Source organism: Urocampus carinirostris, chromosome 5, assembly GCF_059441175.1.
Source record: "Urocampus carinirostris isolate Australia breed hairy pipefish chromosome 5, RoL_Ucar_1.0, whole genome shotgun sequence".
NCBI classification, from domain to species: Eukaryota; Metazoa; Chordata; class Actinopteri; order Syngnathiformes; family Syngnathidae; genus Urocampus; species Urocampus carinirostris.
In genome coordinates, this window is record NC_142353.1 from 25,411,705 (window position 1) to 25,430,344 (window position 18,640).

General features: G+C 39.1%; 1 protein-coding gene across 3 annotated transcripts in view; it reads left to right on the top strand.

Moving 5' to 3' along the window:
- The window catches only part of fbxl17 (F-box and leucine-rich repeat protein 17), a 343,256-nt gene that overhangs the window by 225,134 nt on the left and 99,482 nt on the right, over window positions 1-18,640 (top strand). The window contains exon 9 of one of the 3 annotated variants that reach the window (XM_088336307.1): window positions 7,266-7,533. The exons of the other annotated variants lie outside the window; for them this stretch is intronic. Coding sequence (XP_088192433.1) covers window positions 7,266-7,365 — 100 coding nt within the window. The 3' untranslated portion in view covers window positions 7,366-7,533. Of the gene's footprint in view, window positions 1-7,265; window positions 7,534-18,640 lie in introns of those variants that run through there. 3 annotated transcript variants of the gene reach the window in all.

The following is an 18,640-nucleotide window of genomic DNA, read 5'->3' on the forward strand; positions in this document are numbered from 1 at the left end:
TCCAGCTCTTATAATAGTTTTAATTACATGTGCCTTGTTTATTTTGTATTGTTCTCATTTATCAAATAAGTCTATAAAAAAGATAGGAAACCCCTTTTTATATATCGGGGTCACCAATCTTTTTCAATCTGAGAGCTCCTTATGCTCAAAAGTGTGAATGGGTATCAGTTTGAAATCCCTTAAAAAACAATTTGTTATTACTATGTTGTTTCAATGTTAATTATACGTCAGTATCAGGTTGTCATTAGTAGAAGTAGGGTTGAAAAGAACCACAGTCAACCACACAGTCAAGTTAGCAATTCATTTCCTAGAAATCTCAACGACCCATCACTGGGGGGCTATTTTCAAAACATATCAGAGGGCTTCTCGGGTGCCCTTATGGGGCTACGTGGTGCCCGCCAGATTAAGTTGAGACCCCTTTTTTAACACACCTGTCAAGATATATATTTTTGGTTTGGATGAGCAGAATTTTATGTGTCTGTATGCAAAACAATGATTAGCAATCTTTAAACATAGAAAATGTGGTTAAATATTGAATTTTGAAAATATTTAATTCGAGAACATTTCTAATTCAGACATGACTGCTTGTATATAATATTTGCTGATTTATTTGATAACTGATAAGTGGTTGAGTGATCAGGTGTTTCTTCTCTAAAATAAATTATAGATCTCACATCTGATAATTAAAGTGTTTCATTTGACAATAGTAGCTCTAAGGAATAATAATAAATGTGTAATGACTAAAGGCAGTGATGAGTTACATCAAAGCAGCATGGACATAACAGAGCAACAGGCTTTCTGCCCTTTTGGGTCATTTTTAAGTGGGTAACTGCTAATTAACCTTACATGCCCATTTTTATTCAACACAATCAGCCAATTAGGCACTGGCACTTGTTTATGGTTCAGATTCAAGAGGCGTAGTTTTTTTCGAATTAATCAGATACAACCCTCTAAGGAATGCCTTAGTATCTTTGTGGCTAGTTTACATAGATACCTTTTCAGAGCCTACGTCACATGTGACGTCACAGTCAAAATTAGGGGCGAAACAATACTCCGCCCTGCTCAAAGCACTGATTAAACCAAGCTTTAGTTTCTGCTAGTTTAGTGTTAAAATGTTGTGTGTTGGGAGCCAGAATTGGATTTAAAAAAAAAAAAAACATTTGTGATCGTAGATTGAAGTTTCACTGGATTCCAGCGCATATTCCTGATCATAGAAAAAGAAGAGTTTTTATAAATGCATGCATACAATGAAAACATTGGACTGAGGCACTCATCAAAAATGCTCGGGTTTGCAGTGCACACTTCATATCAATGATGAGAAATTAAACGTTTATGATTGTTGCTCTCGAGTCCATTTTACTTATTGTAGCTGCATCTTGTTGTTTTTTCGCGTGTCGCCCAATTGCCATTAAGAGAAAAAACATCATAAATACATGATTGATTGAATCTATCTTGTGAATGACATGGATTGTGTGCCCAACATTTGTTTGTAATGCGTGCTTGTTCAAGCAACCTCACACAGTGTATACAAAGTTAACGTTGGCATTTAGGCTACATGTTCACAGTTCACTGAAGCTTAGAAAATAACAGGATGTTTGCCGGTATAAGTGAAATGGATTGAATAGCAACAATCACAAACATTGATATTCTCTCACCTGATATAAAGTGTGCACTGCAAACCCGAGCATTTTTGATGAGTGCCCCGGTCCACTTTTTTTTGCTTTAATGCATTTAACCACAACTCTCTTCTTTTTCTTTGAGGATTTTCCGCTGACATCAAGTAAAACTTTAGTTTACGACCACGTTTTTTTTTTTCAAAGTCTGGCACCCAAACACACAACTAGCAGCAACAATGGCTTTATTTGCCTCTGTCTTCTGACCAGCAAGTTTTGTTTTGCCTCCAGCTTTTGCTGTGACGTCACATGCATTTTAAGGAGTTATTACACCGTAACGTCAAGCCATCCAATTTGATGATACAAAGCTAAACTTTTAGCTTGTACGCTTGTTGACATATTGTACACCCTAGCTTTTGCCTCGGGGGTAAGCCCTGTCCAACGAATACGTCACGATGTTTACAAAGAAATGAAAGTGTCCATAAGCAGGGTTCGTACAGGTGCTTGAAATCCTTGAATATGCTTGAATTCTAGTGTTTTTAAGGATTGAAAAGTGCTTGAATTTTGGGTAAGGTGCATGTGAATGAGTGAAATTGTGCTCATGTTACTAAACAATTCTCCTTAAAAATACGTCAACACTGCTCTCTGTTGGCTTTGCCACAGCATGTCTTCTTCCATTGTGATTAACGACAGCTGTTATTAGTTTGTATGACATTGTTCTGTGAAGTGTATGCACCTCGTGCTCGAGGACAGGTGCATGCTACACCAAAACTATGAAATGTGTAGCCCGTAGTCCAAGGATTACATCTTTTGTAAGCATTTACTATGGGCCATAAAAATTATAGGATTTTTCAGTAGTAAATTGTGATGTGAATAATTTCTTGCAACCGAAAACACATGTTATATATTAATGTTATTTTGAGATGTTTTTCTGAAGCATATGTCTTGATAGATGCACATGCAACATTAAACATCACTTATGTATTTCACAGGTATATTTGTGGATCAGCAAAATATTTGTTTTATACTGTATTTATTATTTAAATGCATATGAGAAATTGTAAAATTAGCTTCGACAGTTCTTAAAATGTGCTTGAATTCAGCATCGAGAAGGTGTACACGGCTTCACTTTTCCCTCTGTAATCTCTGAAGATTTGCAAATGTGTCAATTCAGCTATATCTCTTTTTTTCTCTCTGTAAAAACCTCGGCTTTAACAAGAAAGCCAGAGTGACGGACATTTATAGTTACAGTTATGACCCATTTTGGCACATCTCAGAGCCGACCAATGACAACCTGCTGGGCTGCCCGAAATTGGTTTAAAACGTGACAAACTGCAGTGGAGCACAATAGGAATGCGATTGAAATTTGTGTGGAGAGTAAAGCGGGTTGGCCCGGGAAATCAGCCAGACCCTAATTGCCGCAGCAGACCCCTCGTGCACATTTCGACGATTGGAATGCTGGAATCTTTTTGCAATGCTTACTGGATTTCAAGTATAAGAATGTTACAACAGCTCATGTCATGCAGTGTTTGAGCTATTGAGTTATTTGTTTTCATTGTATGGTGTTATTTTATTTTTACTTTATTTGTCACAAATTCATTCAATAAAACAAAAAAAACAAAACACAGTATATATATATATATCTATGCATAAAATGTACCCGCCCTGAATGCTCACAAATATGAAAAAAAAAACATGTTTTTCCTTCAAAATAATAAAAGGAAGGCAAATGTAGCCTTAACATATTAATGTCCTTATTATTTGTACAATATTAAAATTGCTGTCCTTACATAAACTATATTTTTCTGTTTATTTTTTTTTTATGTGAAAAAAATTGTTTCCATTCAGGTCAGGGCTCTCAAACTCAATATACTTGGGGGTTGCTGGAGCTAGGGTCAGGGTTAGGTTGGGACACATCGGCTTTTTAACAAGAAAAGCTCTTAAATAAATATTCAACTGTGATGAAATGTTAATTTTTGTACGCAAAATAAGTAACAAAATAATATAATGATATTGAATAAGGAAATATTTAATAAATAAACAAAAGCATAATAATAGAACAAATAATGGACTTAATTAACCAGAAAAATATTTATTAAAAGTATTTTAATGGAGAAACTCACCTAATGTTATATGGTGAGCCCACTATTCTTTAAACTTCAGTTCAACAGTGTTGACAATCCCTGTCCAAAGCAGCCCTTCCTTCCTCATATCAATTTAATTGAAATATTTCACGATAACATTGCAATAAAGGATACATCGAATCAGCGAAACTTATAGTCTGTGATGTGTTCGCATTGTCATGGGTCAAACCAAGCAGTAGCCAGCCAATCATAATCGCAGTGCAGGCGTACATGAATGCCAAACATTTGTGTGTGAGGTTGTTCCAATTTCGAGCCATGGTTAAATAATTACCTCGTAGGTAGAATCCATAACAAACTTGCACGGGCCACACTAACATTAAGCTTTTAAGATTTTTGAGGGGGGGCCTAAATTATCGTCTCGCAGGCCACGAGTTTGAGACCACTCATATAGGTTGTTTTATTAATAAGGAACCGCCCCCTCCTCTTTCCATGTATCACTTTTTACTGCGATAAGAAAAATCAATATTCTGACAAAAATTCTAAGGAAAAAGGAATATATTGAAAAACATTGATTTGACTTTAAAATGTATTGAATTAGGAATCCCTCAACCGTCACGATTGTTGAGGCACCACTTCATTTTTCTAAGTATGTTTGCCTTTAAATCACCGATATTACAATAGATAATACATGCAATGTAATTTCCTTTTACCAGGAGCAATAAGCAGACATAAAACCATATGTATACTATTACTATTATTGCTTTTTACTTTATGACAATACAAATACCATCAAACCACGAAAAAGAAGGATCGGTTTTATTGCTTTCTAATGTAATGAGAATTCTCCTCCTGAGTGTATTACTTGTATTTTAAGACTACTGTCATTTTCCTGTTTGAAAATTGTGCTTTTGACACACCCTCATTTGAGTTTTTTTTTTTTTTTTTTTTTAAATCCATTTATTGGACTGCAATGAAAAAAAAAATGTCCCGAGCGTGAGAGAAACTCTGTGCTCGTGCTGGGATTTATTAGCCATGTAAAGAAAATATACTGCTTCAGTTGTGTGTAATGAATCCAAAATATATGAAAGTTTATCAGTACATTAAAGAAAATAATGACCTTGATCACAATATGCTATTTTTTTACAATGATTTTGGTCTAGTAGTTAGTGCAAGGGATAGTTTTGGAATAGTGAAAAACGATTTGTTATGGTTTTTAGTTACCATTATTTTAAAATTAATTCCATTCCACTCGGATTTCTGACCCCCAAAAGTAGCGCATTACTCTGAAAGAGTTAGAGTACAGTTTAGTTACAAATAATTGTACGTATTCTCATTGAAGCAGACCACCTAAAACGGCTTAAATATAGCGGCACATTTGAAGAAATAGAAGTAAATGTGTACACCAACCTGTGGAAGCAGTGAAGCTTTCATATTTTTTGTGTAGTCTTGAGTGCTTGCAGACAAACGTTTAGCCGAGACATACCGTGTCCATTTTGCGTATAGGCTTCAAACCACTCGAAGAATTCCTCCTTAATTGGGGAATACTGTCGAGGGCGTTTTCTTTTTTTCCAAGCACACAAATAATTTTCAATATTGCAGTGGTCAATACGTACAATATAATTTCATCTTACGGGGAGCAGTAAACCGACATAAAACCAAATGTATTCTGTTACTATTATTGTTTTTTACTTCATGATAATACAAATACCATCACACCACAAAAAAGAAAGATGAGTTGTATTGTTTTCTAATGTAATGAGAATTATCCTCTTGAGTGTATTATGTCTTAGAAGACGACTGTCATTTTCCTATTTGGAAACTGTGCTTATTTTTTGCATGTATTTATTTGACTGCAATGAAAAGCAAAAGTTTCTTTTGTCCCGAGCGTGAGAGAAACTCTGAGAAAGTGGGACCTTGACTCTGTGCTCGCGCTGGGATTTACGGACCATGTAAAGAAAATTTACTACAAGAATCATTTTGCGAGAGCATTTTCCTAAGAAGTGTAAAGCCTTGAGCTCGGCCGCTCCGCCCTTCCATTTCATTAAGCCCGTTCAAGTCTGAAACCTTGTACGCCGCCCGCCTACCCCCCTCCTATCGCTTCTCCCTTTACGTTTTCAACCTCTCGAAAGACTTTCAAGCACTTTTTCCTTTTCTACATGTCATGCTTTTCTCCCGCCTAAATCGCCTGTTGCGATCGCGCTGCTCCCTTTTGTACGCGCGGACAGCCGTGTAATTGTCGGCCGTGTGAAGAGCTCCACAAGACGAGGACCGGTTTTGGTGTGCCCGGCCGGCGCCCGTCTACCTGCCCTAAAGCTTCCCTTGCGCTTTTGTCCTTGAGCCATTGTGCAAACCTGCCGAAGAGAAACGCTGCACTCGTTGTTTGCCCGTGTTCTCCGTGATAATTGCGCGACCCCCCGCTCGTCTCAGCCTCAGTCGCCGGTCGTCTTACTCGCTGCCCGTCTGGCCGTTTCATGCAAAAGGCCTCATTAGAGACATATTCACAACATGCTGCACAATGACACACACAAACCCAAAGGCATCCTGTCCCTTTGTCCTACATCAGTTCTCGTTGGAGCTCGCTCAGCTCGTTTTCAGCAAGTAGAAAAATGCACAGCAAAAAACTCAGATTGTACTAGTGTAGCGTTTTTATTTAGGATATAGTGTTAGAATTTAGTACCGATTGCAGTTACAGTAATCCTTTGTTTTTATGCTCGGGTTGTGTTACAAAAAAGGTCCCACGTTAGTAAAAACCCACGCATCAGAAACATGTATTTATTAGAAATCAGTCACATATAATAGATGCAACTGTAGCAAAACAACAACTATAGAGCTGAAAATACAAACACAGAATTCAGAATTGCAGGTCCATTTTCTTTACTTGCACAACAAAATTGGAGTGCTTCTCCTTTCAGTGTAAGAAAGCGATGTAGAGACCGGCCGCCTCGCTGCACAATAGCAACGGAGATCTTCGGAATGAGCCAGGACCAACATTATGTTTTAGGGTTTTTCCAATTTCTGGGTTTCTTGCTTTGGTTTCCTATTCGTGTAAATGTTAAAATTATGACATTATTTCTTTAAGTTCCAATCTAATTTTAAGTTGTTTTTTTTTATTATTTAATTTTTTGAATTTATTCCCCAACAGACTAAAAATATGTAAATAATTTAACTTTTGAGTAAGTCTTATTTTCGGATTTTAACAGGGTTTTTTTTACAAGAATAATGATCATTATTCCAAAATATGTTTGCAATCATTTTTTTTTATTAGTAAACAAATCAACAATTTTATATAGTTCTTTACTACAATATATTGAACTTAAAAAAAAATTGAAAAAAATTATCCTGAAATTCAGAAAATAATTAGCTATTTTCAGGAAAACTATAAAATATGAATATCTGTATTCCAAATAAAAATAGTTATCCAATACACAAGTAATATTTTCTCGTTTTAAGTTGACTTAAAATATATTCTAAGAAAGTTTATGCATCTTAAATGTGTGCCGGTTAAACCAGATATTTTCCTTAATTCTGAAATATCATTACTTTACCTCTTTCTACTTTGTTGTTACAGTGCTCTTCAATTCACAGAAAATTCCCAACTGCCTTTCATCGCGGTAAAACCGGAAATCCAACCAAACCCGAGGGAAATATCCGAAGGAAATAAATCATGAAACAAGTGTCGGTTCCAAATGAGGAGATTAAAACAAAGGAAATGTTTTTCTCCTACCATCGTCAAACATGGAGCAAGAAAAAATCCAGCAAAAAAAATACTTTCAATTGGTTATCTTAATCACATGCCCTCTTTTGGAAGAAGTTTTTGAGCATATGTTTTTTTTTAAATCAAGCTGTGTTTTAGGGATTATTATGCAACTCTGTAATCGTCATTGATTTGATAACTAAGTTCGGGTTGTTGGACATTTTTGAATTGTTTTGACTTTTTTTTGTGCGAATCGATGTTTCACAGCGTAACTTTCCATCAAGTTCATCAGTTACACTTCATTTCTCAAAAGAATTGAAGTGAATCAACAAATCTCAGCTTGTTTGCAGTCAATGAGTACGAATCATCTTACTTCATTCAATTAAGACTTCATTAAATTATGCAGAATATCAACACCCAAAGACACTATTTCAGTCCTTATTCACTACATTTGCTGTTGGTTTGTATCATGTAAGGTACAACATGTTTGGTTTTATTAAAACAAAGGAGACAGAGGTAAAAACTAACTGACCCTCTTGCGTTACACTGATACCTTTACATACGATATTCATTTGTTCCCAGATCGTGCTTGTATCTAGAAGTTTTCGTATCTCGAGTGAACTTTTCCGATACAAAATAACTGAAAACCAAATCTGTTCCCTGACTCCCAAAAGAATCCAAGTTAACACTACAGTGAGACCTCCCTACTTCGCGGTTCGACGTTCGCGGATTCAGAGCTTCGCGGTCTGTAATAGTCAAAAAAAAAAATTTTTTTTTTTTTTGAAGGGGCGTCGCTACTTTTTGCTTGAATCCCCCTCGGCTGAAGACCCTAGCACGGCGCGCCGTTCTCGTTTCCCGATGTTGTGCCCAAATCCGACTCCCGTACAGAATTCTCCCCCCTCGCGTGAACGTGCATTCTGCTGCGCTTCCGACAAAAGAGATAGTATTAGATAGATACTTTATTCATCCCCTAAGGGAAATTCACATTAAGCTTGTGTTTGCTGACGGGATCGCAAAGACTATTATGCATTACGGCGGTGGAGCGGAAGCCGCACCAAAACTGCGCGCCAGTGTTGTGCCCAAATCCGACTCCTGTACAAAACCCTCCCCCCTCACGTGAACGCGCATTCTGCTGCGCTTCCGACAGGCCGTCGCGGTGTCGTGCGTATAGCGCCCAAAAGTACCCGCTAGGGGCTCTTGCGAATAATAAGGATAAGCGGTGCAGATAATGAGATGAGATTTTTTTTCTTTTTTCTTTTTGAAGGGGCGTCGCTACTTCGCAGATTTTCACTTTTTGCGGGTGGCTTTGCTCCCCATTAAACGGGTCTAAAAAAATAATAATTTAAAAAAAAAAAATATATATATATATATATATATATATATATATATATTTTTTTTTTAGGTGCGCCGCTACTTCGCGGATTTTCACTTATCGTGGGTGGTTTTGGTCCCCATTAACCGCGACTGTATTTAGCTATAAAACACACCTTCCTGATCACTGTAAACACATTGAAATACAAATGAGATAAACTAGATATTTAAGAAATGACTTTAAAGTCCTCCCCTCGTAGAAACAGTTGAAAAGGTGTCACATACTTGTTGGTTGTGTTTAGATGCTGAGGGCGGCATGCAAAATGGGGCTGGGGTCTGTCACCTGGGACAGGGTGTCTCATTGGTAGCGCCAGCAGCGGGGCACGGAGGTTGCATTTCTGTACATACATATATGCACATACAAAAAGACAACACACTACTACTTCAGTTTTGTGTAACAAAATAAAGAAAATGAATTTGATCACAATGTGCTATTTCTGTAATTTTGGTAGAGTGGTGCTGGGGATAGTTTTAGGCGCAATAGTCAAAAACAATAATTAGTTACGTTTCTTAGTTACCTTATCTTAAAAGTAATTCCATTACCCCCGGATTTCTGACACCTAAAAGTAGCGCATTAGAGTACATATCTAGTTACAAAATATTGTATGTGTTCTCATTGAAGGCGACTACCTAAAACTGCTTAAAAATAGCTGCACAATCGAAGAAATAGAAGTAAATGTGTGCACCAACTTGTGGAATCAGTGAAGCCTTCATATTTTTGTGTAATCTTGAGAGCTTGCAGACAAACATTTAGCCCAGACATTCCATTTCCATTTTGTGTATAGGCTTCAAACCACTCAAAGGTTTTCTCCTACATTGCTGAGTACTGTCAAAGGCGTTTTCTTTTTTCCAAGCACGGTGTATTGCAATAATATTTTTCAATGAAAAATACAAAAATTAAGCACACTTTTGACGTAAATCCCGAGTTTGGGTTCGTCCCATTGATTGAGCTTTAGCTGTATAAGGCACGCCCCTTTCCAACATGCTACCTTTCTTTCGCTGCTGGTGACACAGAATCAAACTTGTGCGTTTAAGGTGACCCCAGATTTCACTATATTTTTAATAGTTCTGAATACAGCTTAGATGCAAGTATATAGGGTAGGGAGAACATTAGTAGGGATGAATTATTAAACTCTGCGATTGTGATGGTCCCACCGTAACTCATACGTTTTACTTTGTAGGGCCATAAAAACATGGCAACTCCACTTTGAAACTCCACTTTCCGGCATGATGAAAGGTGTAATGCAGACGGACTAAGGGTTCTGTAATCTGTCCTGAGGGAGGGTAACATAGTTGCCTTTTAATATTGAAGTAAATCACCATGTTGTAACGACGTTTTCTTAATAACGCGTTACAGTACCGTGAAAAGTAATTGCGTCCCAGGAACATGTTACTTTGTAATGCGTTACTCCCAACATTGGCTATGGGTGTCAAACCTAACTTTGATTGTTGAGTGTTGGCACCAACGCCGTATCGGCACATCCCTCGTATTGGCTTATTATTGAAAGCTGCTGGATCATTGATTTGAGCTGGCAGTGGGCGAGAGTTTGTTGCATCTCTAGCCTCTTTCATGTAGCTTGACAAGCCTTTTCGAGCCCCACGTCCGCTTCGGGCTGACACGTGAACGTCATTTCCTCTTTAGCTTTTCCTCCTTCTGTTTTATTCTCGGTCACGCTTGCCTTTTTAATACTCATGGTTTTTTTTTTTTTCATTTTCCTCTCCTGTTGCTTTGGCTCTGCCCTCCTTTTATTCCTTTTTAGCCTCAAAATGAAGATTCCTACTTACTGCGTCTCCCCGCTGTGCTGTCTTTCCATCTTTCTCTGCTCCCTCTCCTCAGTCACTGATGTCTGATCTAATTGCTTTCGCGGTGACCCTCGGGACCCCAGTCGTGAAGAGTAACAAGCTCCCACTGGATGCAACTGTGGCTTGGCCTTCGTCGCAGAATTCCTAAATCTCTTCTTTCTTCTCATGCCTTTGTTGGCTGCTTCTCTCCAGCGCATTTATTCATTAGCAGCTCCATTGCGGCTGCCCCTACGACACACAGCATGGTATTCGGGCTCAGCTGGCTCAACCGAATCATAGAGTAGGACTGTTATTGTACGACAGTGGGACCGGCATGTCGAGTATTTTTCTGCCTTTTAAGGTCACGGTGAGACAAATTCTGACATTTCAACGGAAAGGTATTCATACAGATATGTGGATATTGCTTTTGAATCTAAAGTAAAATTCACAGAAAAGTATGGTCTCAAGATGAGGCTTGGCTCAGCCGGTTTCAAATCAGGTGTTAGATAATTCTTTCTTCTTGCTGTTTAAGGTAAACAAAGCTCAAAAATATCAATATTCCCTGGACCCCACGGAATTAGGGCGTCCCTTAAGGTTCAAATTTAGTTTTGCTCCCGTTAGCAGCCCGCTACCCAGCTAGCCTGGCGTATCCATTGATTTATTCCTGGCAGGGTTTGCGTTTGTCGCCGTAGCTGTTTTTCATTGTTTGTTGTTCCCAGTTAGCCTGGCAGCTCACTGCATGTGTTTAGTTGGCCAGCCTTGCTTTTTTCCTTGATTACTCATGGTTAACCCCCATTAGAAACCAGCTAGCCGCCTGGTCTGCCAGGGTCCACTGGTTTATTTTTCACGTAAACAGCCAAAACAACGGGTCTTTTAGTTGGGAACCTTAACAGAAAACTAGTTATAAGTATGTCCTCAATATACTGGATCAAACGCCTATGAGAGTCAGCATTGTTTTGGCCTCGTACGTGCGACTATCGGTTCCACATGCAACATTTATTCTCAGAGCCATATGTACTTATGAAAAGAGACATTGTGAGCTATAGGTTCCCGACCCCTGCTCTGGGCATTATCTACAAAAATGACCAAAACTAGGCTTGAAAAACCTATCCTCTTCACTAATTAACACGTAAACTAATATGATGACTCGCTTGCTAGGGTGTGCTGGTGTTCCTCACCTGACGACACAGTTCAGAAAGTCAAGGGTAAGACAGGTTGTCTTCAAAATGGAATATAATTGGAATATACAAATGAAATCTATAGGTGGATATATTTTATGCTAACACCATGTACTATTTTCTCACATTTTGCATGTTGTAAAATTTGGGAATACCTTTATATGCTCTTCCCATGTCTCAGTGGGTTTATCGGCTCGCTACAATTTAACTGTACGGGTCAGGTGTATCGACATTTCGTTCTGTGTGCATTGTTACAAAGAATGACAATAAAAGTAAATTCTATTCTATTCTTCATAGCAGGCACTCTGGTTTTCTCCCACAAACAAAAGCATGTTTGGAAGGTGAATTGGCCAGTAAAAAATGTTCCTAGGAACAAGTTTATGAGTGAGTGGTTGTGTGTCTTAGTGTTCCCTGCAATTGGCTGGCAAGCAGTGCGGGTGTTCCCTGCCCATTGCACGCAGTCAGCTGGGATGGGCTCCAGCACCCCCTGGTGAGGATAACCGGATAGGAAATATGCGAACGTGTTTACGCCGGTAAACTTTTGTCAAAACAATATCAGACACAAGCTGACAGTTTTAGGACTTTTGAAAGCAAAAATATGTTTTAGACAAAAATACAGAGATTACTGTACAATGTAAAAGATAAAAAAATAAAAAAATAAACAAGCAAAAGCTCGAATAAATAGAAAAAAATAGGTAGAGGACAACAGGCAAACGCTTGGCCTGATAACATAGAAAAACTTCCCGGGAACTCTGCAACTGGGATGTAATAGAAAAAGCGTCATATAAAGATGCAGCCCAGTGAACTAAAGCAGATAGGCCAGCGCACATTTGAACGGCTTTGGCTTTGCTCAGAAAGTACCAATTTTAGGAATGTGTTGCTATTCTGAACTTTACTCACCAACCTGATTCCATGGTGCAATGTAACACACATGGAAGGTCTGCACATACAAATCTAACTTTTTAAATCATGTCTTCAGAAGGAACTGCCCCTGTACTCGATTCACATATTTTCCCAATGCGTTTAAGTTGACTACAAACTGGAGTGAACGTGTCATGTTTTGCTCGCCCTGTTGTCTGACAAATAAAGATTAGTATACTTTGCATTTTTGACTAAGCACCACTGTCAATCTTATCGTATGGCGGCATCAAGAGACTGTTGGCCTGGTGGAAGGGACACCTGCATGTATGCGGTCATTCGTCAATGTTACGCGTAACCAAATAGACGTGCTACACTTTTTCAAAGTTCTACCCTTAATTAGAAACACATGAGATATGACACCTTTTTAATCAATGTCAAGATGCAAGCGCAAGGTCAGTCAACCTTTTCTTTTTTTATTCCCAAATCTCCACACAAGGTCATTACCACAAGATAAAGATGGATATCTTACACATATTGCAAATTTTATGTTGGTATTTTGTTTATTGTTTACGTTGTTAATAATTTGTTTTTATCACGGCCCCACATATTCAACTATATGGTTCTATGAGTAGAAATTGTGTGATAATGAGGTAAAATCTAATGCCTCTTCCAATGTCAACTACATCCCTAGTGGTCTAGTGGTTAGGAATTGGCATTCTCACTGCTGCTATCTGGCTTTGATTCCCTGTGCATCTAATGTTGTGCAAATGTGGTCAGCAATATTTTTTGACTGATCAATCGTTGCTCGAATATGATAATACAAACTGAAATGCCTCTTGGGGTGCCAGTAGCTCAATTGAGTGCTCGTCTTGGGGCAGAGAGTTCGTAGGTTGGATTCCCGGCTTTTCCGAGTTAAATGTCGAAGTGTCCTTGGGCAAGACACTAAACCCCTAATATCCCTGTTAAGCAGGTAGGCACCTTGCATGGCTGTCGCCGCTATTGGTGTCTGAGTGTGTTTGTTAATGACTCATTGTGAAGCACATTGTAAAGTGCTTTGGTAGGTCTTCAGTGACTTCAAAAGTGCTGAATAAATGCAGACCATACAGCATTTGTATAACTTGCACCCAAACTGTGGGAGCATGGCACCGTTGGTGATCTTCGGCCCAGTGCACCGCCGTATTCCCCTCGTGGTTAGTGCCAGGTGTGCACCGAGCTGGAAATGTAAAAACCTACGTGAAATAGTTCATTTTTATGGCTGTTTAAGCTGTCGGCTTAAAATCCAGTAAAATTTGTACTAAGACAAAATTGAGTTTCATTCTTAAATTAGAGCATGCGGCTTTTAATCAGGTCTTCTCAATAGTCCAGAATTGACGGTACTCAAAAATAAAAAAATGCTTCTGATATTGTACGCAAGTCTACTAAACCAAACTTGCTAATAATAAACATGTGTCTACCTTTAGTCCACATTTATCCTCCATTCATAAATTGAGCAAACTGGTAGCAGCGGTGTACCAGGGGGAGGCCAAGCACCCACAATTACCCCAATACTTTAACAACTGTAATTCATATGCGAGGTCTTAAATTATCCAAAAGCACCAAAATGGCATTCAATGGACAAATACTGACTGTGTTTTGCCAATCTCACACAATGTGCTCTCACAAACCATGTCAGTTTGAGTGTGTGAAGGGTGTGTGTTCCCTCTCTGGAACATCCATATTCATGACAGAACCGCAGCATAATGATCAAAACAGTTCCCGCTGAAGGTTAATAGGTCAAACACGCTGATCAAAATCCCGTTGTAGCTCACACACTTCTCATTAGAAGCATTTAAACTGAATTGCTTGATACACACACTCTGATCTTCCCCTCGGTCCTCCCTGGTGTATACTTTCATTTTACCTTTGCGCGCACACACACAGAGCTCGCTAGGGCTCAACCAAGGCTCTGAATGCAGATTTTCCTCTTTGAAGTGAACAGGCTAACAGGCCGCGGTCCGGTTGTTCAATCGCATGCTAATTTAATCAGATCAGGTGTTAAATAATGAATGACAGGATATGAAAATGTATGTGACCCCAGCGACTTTCTTTTTAACCTTGACTGCAAGAGAATCCAATATATTTATTTTTTTCACTCATGAAATGATCTGCATTTTATACAGCGCTTTTCAAGTCAATGACTTCCCAAAGTGCTTTACAATGTGCTCTACATTTCCCAATAGCGGCCCTGCAGCCATGTAAGGCGCTAACCTGCTTATTGGGGGTATTAGGGGTTCAGTGTCTTACCCAAGGACACTTCCACATGTAACACGTATGAGCCGGTATTCGAACTGGGATCCCTTGATCCCAAGACGAGTGCTCTACCTCCTGAGCTACTGCCTCCCCTAATATGATATGTGTCAATGTAGCACTAGCCGCACAAACGACGAGAGTTGTCCGTGCAACAGTTAACATTAGCTAGCCGCATTAGTCACAAGCGTTGTGGACGCTAACGCCGCCTAAGCAGCTATTATCATTAGCAGTGAAAAACATCAGTCCGAGCATTAGCTTTAGCAGCTGTGGCGCCCACGTGAATGCTAGCTTAAGTGCTACTAAGTAGGTCCAAAAAGTACTACTAAAATCATGTTCGTATGAGGCTTCATATGGGTGCTTGAGAGGCGTAAAAAAGCTTGAATTTTAATGTTGTTTTCAGGAATTCGAAAGTGCTTGGATTTTGTGTGAAGTTCTTGTAAATGTTTGAAATCGTTGCCGTGTTTCTCAACAAGTCTGCTTAAAATGACGCAGACACTGCTCTCTGATGGCGTCGCTTTGCCATTGCATTTCTTCTTGCCTAGAGATTAACAGCAACACACACTAGTTGTATGGCATTGTCCAATGAAGCGCCATCGCCGCCTATGGGTTGTGTCTAAGATGACACATAGACAGGGTAGTATTTTATAGTATTTTAATAAGTGCAAGGATTATGTACCAATTATAAACATTAATTATGGATCATGAAAAAAAATACTGAAGTGTTTCCCAGTGGTAAACTGATATGGAAAGAACTAAAGCTGAAAATGTAAACTACACTTTTTCAATTTAGCTTAGTCTAAAGAGAGATACTTAAAATTATATGTCTTAAAATATAAACACACACAATTAAAAATTGCATATGTAAATCACAGACATATTTGTGGATCTTTAAAATACTTGATTCACTCTATTTTTTACTTTTATTGTTACTGGATAAATTAAGAAATTGACTTACAAAGTCCTTAAAAGTTGCTTGTATGTTGCCACTAAAAAAGGTGCAATATTTAGGACAGGGGGAGCAGTAGCTCAGTATTAGGAGGTAGAGCGGTCATCTTGGATGTCAAACCTAGTTTGTCTCTGGGCCGGATCCAGACTGTCATTCTGGGCCGGATCAGTAAAAGAATGTAAACTCCAGATGTTTACCTTTGTTTTTCAGTAGTCAAGTCAAGTCAAGTCATTTTTATTTGTATAGCCCTTAATCACAATTAGTCTCAAAGGGCTTCACAAGTTATTACATATAAGATTAGGTTACTCGTATGCTATAGAGTAAAAGTGAGTGAGTTTTAAGCCTAGATTTAAACATTTCCACCGAGGTTGCAGATCGGATCTCAGGGGGAAGAGCATTCCACAACACCGGTGCCCGGATGGAGAACGCTCTCGAACCAGCGGAACACTTCTTGGCTCTTGGGATCACCAGGAGACCGGCGCTCTCGGAACGAAGGCTTCGGGCCGGGACATAGGGGGAGATCAGATCTGAAAGATATGAGGGGGAAAGTCCATGTATGATTTTGTATAGTAGTAGGAGAACCTTAAAATCGCATCTTAGGCTAACAGGGAGCCAATGCAGGTTAGCCAAAATTGGGGTGATGTGATCGTACTTTTTTGTCCTTGTTAAAAGCCTCGCTGCAGCATTTTGTACCAGCTGAAGACTCTTGAGTCTGGTCATCGGAAGACCGGAAAGTAGTGCATTACAGTAGTCGAGACGGGAGGTAACAAACGCATGAATTATGATTTCCGCATCCGACTGAGAAAGTATAGGACGAATTTTAGCAATGTTACGGAGATGGAAGAAAGCGGTTCTAGTAATTTTCTTCACATGTGTTTGAAAGGACAGATCAGGGTCGAAAATGACACCTAAATTTTTAAGTGAGTCACTCTGTGTGATATGGCAATTGTCCAAGTTCACTGCGGTTTTAGAGAATAAGTCACGGGACTTAGAAGGACCAATAACTAACATTTCAGTCTTTTCAGGGTTAAGACGCAGGAAATTGAGTGACATCCACTCTTTTATCTCAGTGAGGCAGGCCTCCAAAGTTCCACAGTTTAGTGTGGCAGATTCCTCCATCGGGAGATAGAGTTGAGTGTCATCTGCGTAGCAATGGAAACTGATATTATACTTACGAATAATATCACCTAGTGGAAGCATATAAATGCTGAAGAGAAGGGGGCCAAGCACTGAACCCTGCGGAACACCACAAGTAACACTAAATGGCTCGGATGTCAATTCGCCATATTTAACGCAGTGTGTCCTATCTGAGAGGTAGGATCTGAACCATAATAGGACGCTTCCTGAGAGACCAATCCATTTTTCCAACCGTTCTAGCAAGATAATATGGTCCACTGTGTCAAATGCAGCACTAAGGTCCAGCAGCAGCAAAAGTGATGATGCGCCCGAGTCCATTGCCCGTAGGAGATCATTGGTTACCTTAATCAGAGCTGTCTCAGTAGAGTGGTTAGCCCTGAATCCTGATTGCATTGATTCAAAGAGATTGTTCTCGGACATGAAATCATTCAGCTGCTGTGCCACTACTTTTTCAAGTATTTTAGAAAGAAACGGTAGGTTTGACACAGGTCTATAATTACATAAGTTTTCTGGATCTAGGTTGGGTCGTTTCAGTGTGGGTTTAATGACAGCGGACTTAAAAGCAGCTGGAACTACACCTGAGGCGAGTGATATGTTTAAAATATTTAGAACTGAAGGTGCAAGAACGCCAAAGAGACCTTTGATAAGTGAACCTGGAAGTGGGTCGAACTGGCAAGTCGTCGGTTTGGCCGTATTCACCATCTGTTTAAGATTTTCGAGTGACAGTTCACTAAAACGGGACAAAATACCTAGACAGCCACCATGTCGTGCATCTAGAGATTTGAGTGCTTTAGTATGTGTTGAATTAATACTGTCTTTAGCAATTTCTTCCTGTATGCTTTGGATCTTCTTAGTAAAGAAGACCATTATGTCGTGGGCAGAATGGGTGGAGCTATCTGGGATAGTCTGTTGCCTTGTTAGCGATGCTACAGTGTCGAAAAGGACCTTGGGATTGTTCTTTTGTGACGCAATCACTTTCGAAAGGTAGGCTGATTTTGCAGAGGCCAGGGCCGCTTTATACTTCAACAAACTATCACACCAGATTTGATGGAAAAGTGGTAAATAGTAGGATAGCCGGATAACAATCAGCCGCAACGAAAACACGCGCCGCCATGTTGGAAACCGGAACCGGAAGTAAGAGTACAAGTACAGTACTATGCTTTATCATTCAGCCTACATTAGGAACCTACCCTACATATTATAATCATGGATGACAAGGGATCTTTTCTAAACGCAACACCTTTAGTCACAAAAAATGGGGGGAACGTTTTCCATGTTTCTCATTGAATGTGGTTTATTCTAAAAGTTCAGTAAATGCAGTTTTACACCTGAACCAACTCACCACCATATACTGCCCTTTTGCGGTTGAAGAAAGCATTTAATTTGCATGTACAGACTCTGCCTTACTTACGAACGAGATAAGTTCCGGACAATCGTTCTTAAGTTGTATTTGTTCGTAAGTTGCTTCAGTACTATATTTAGTATGTTTAATGTTTATATAAAGATGCCTAAGGCTTGCATAAGTAACCTGTATTGTTTTGGACAAAAAAAAAACGTTTCATAAAATATGATGCACTATAAAGATACATAAGTTGAGTTTAACTTACTTTTGGAAGATGTACTTCAACAGTTAGGTGACTTCCTCCTCTGTGGTAAAAAGTGGCAGAAAAAAAGCTGTCCAACCA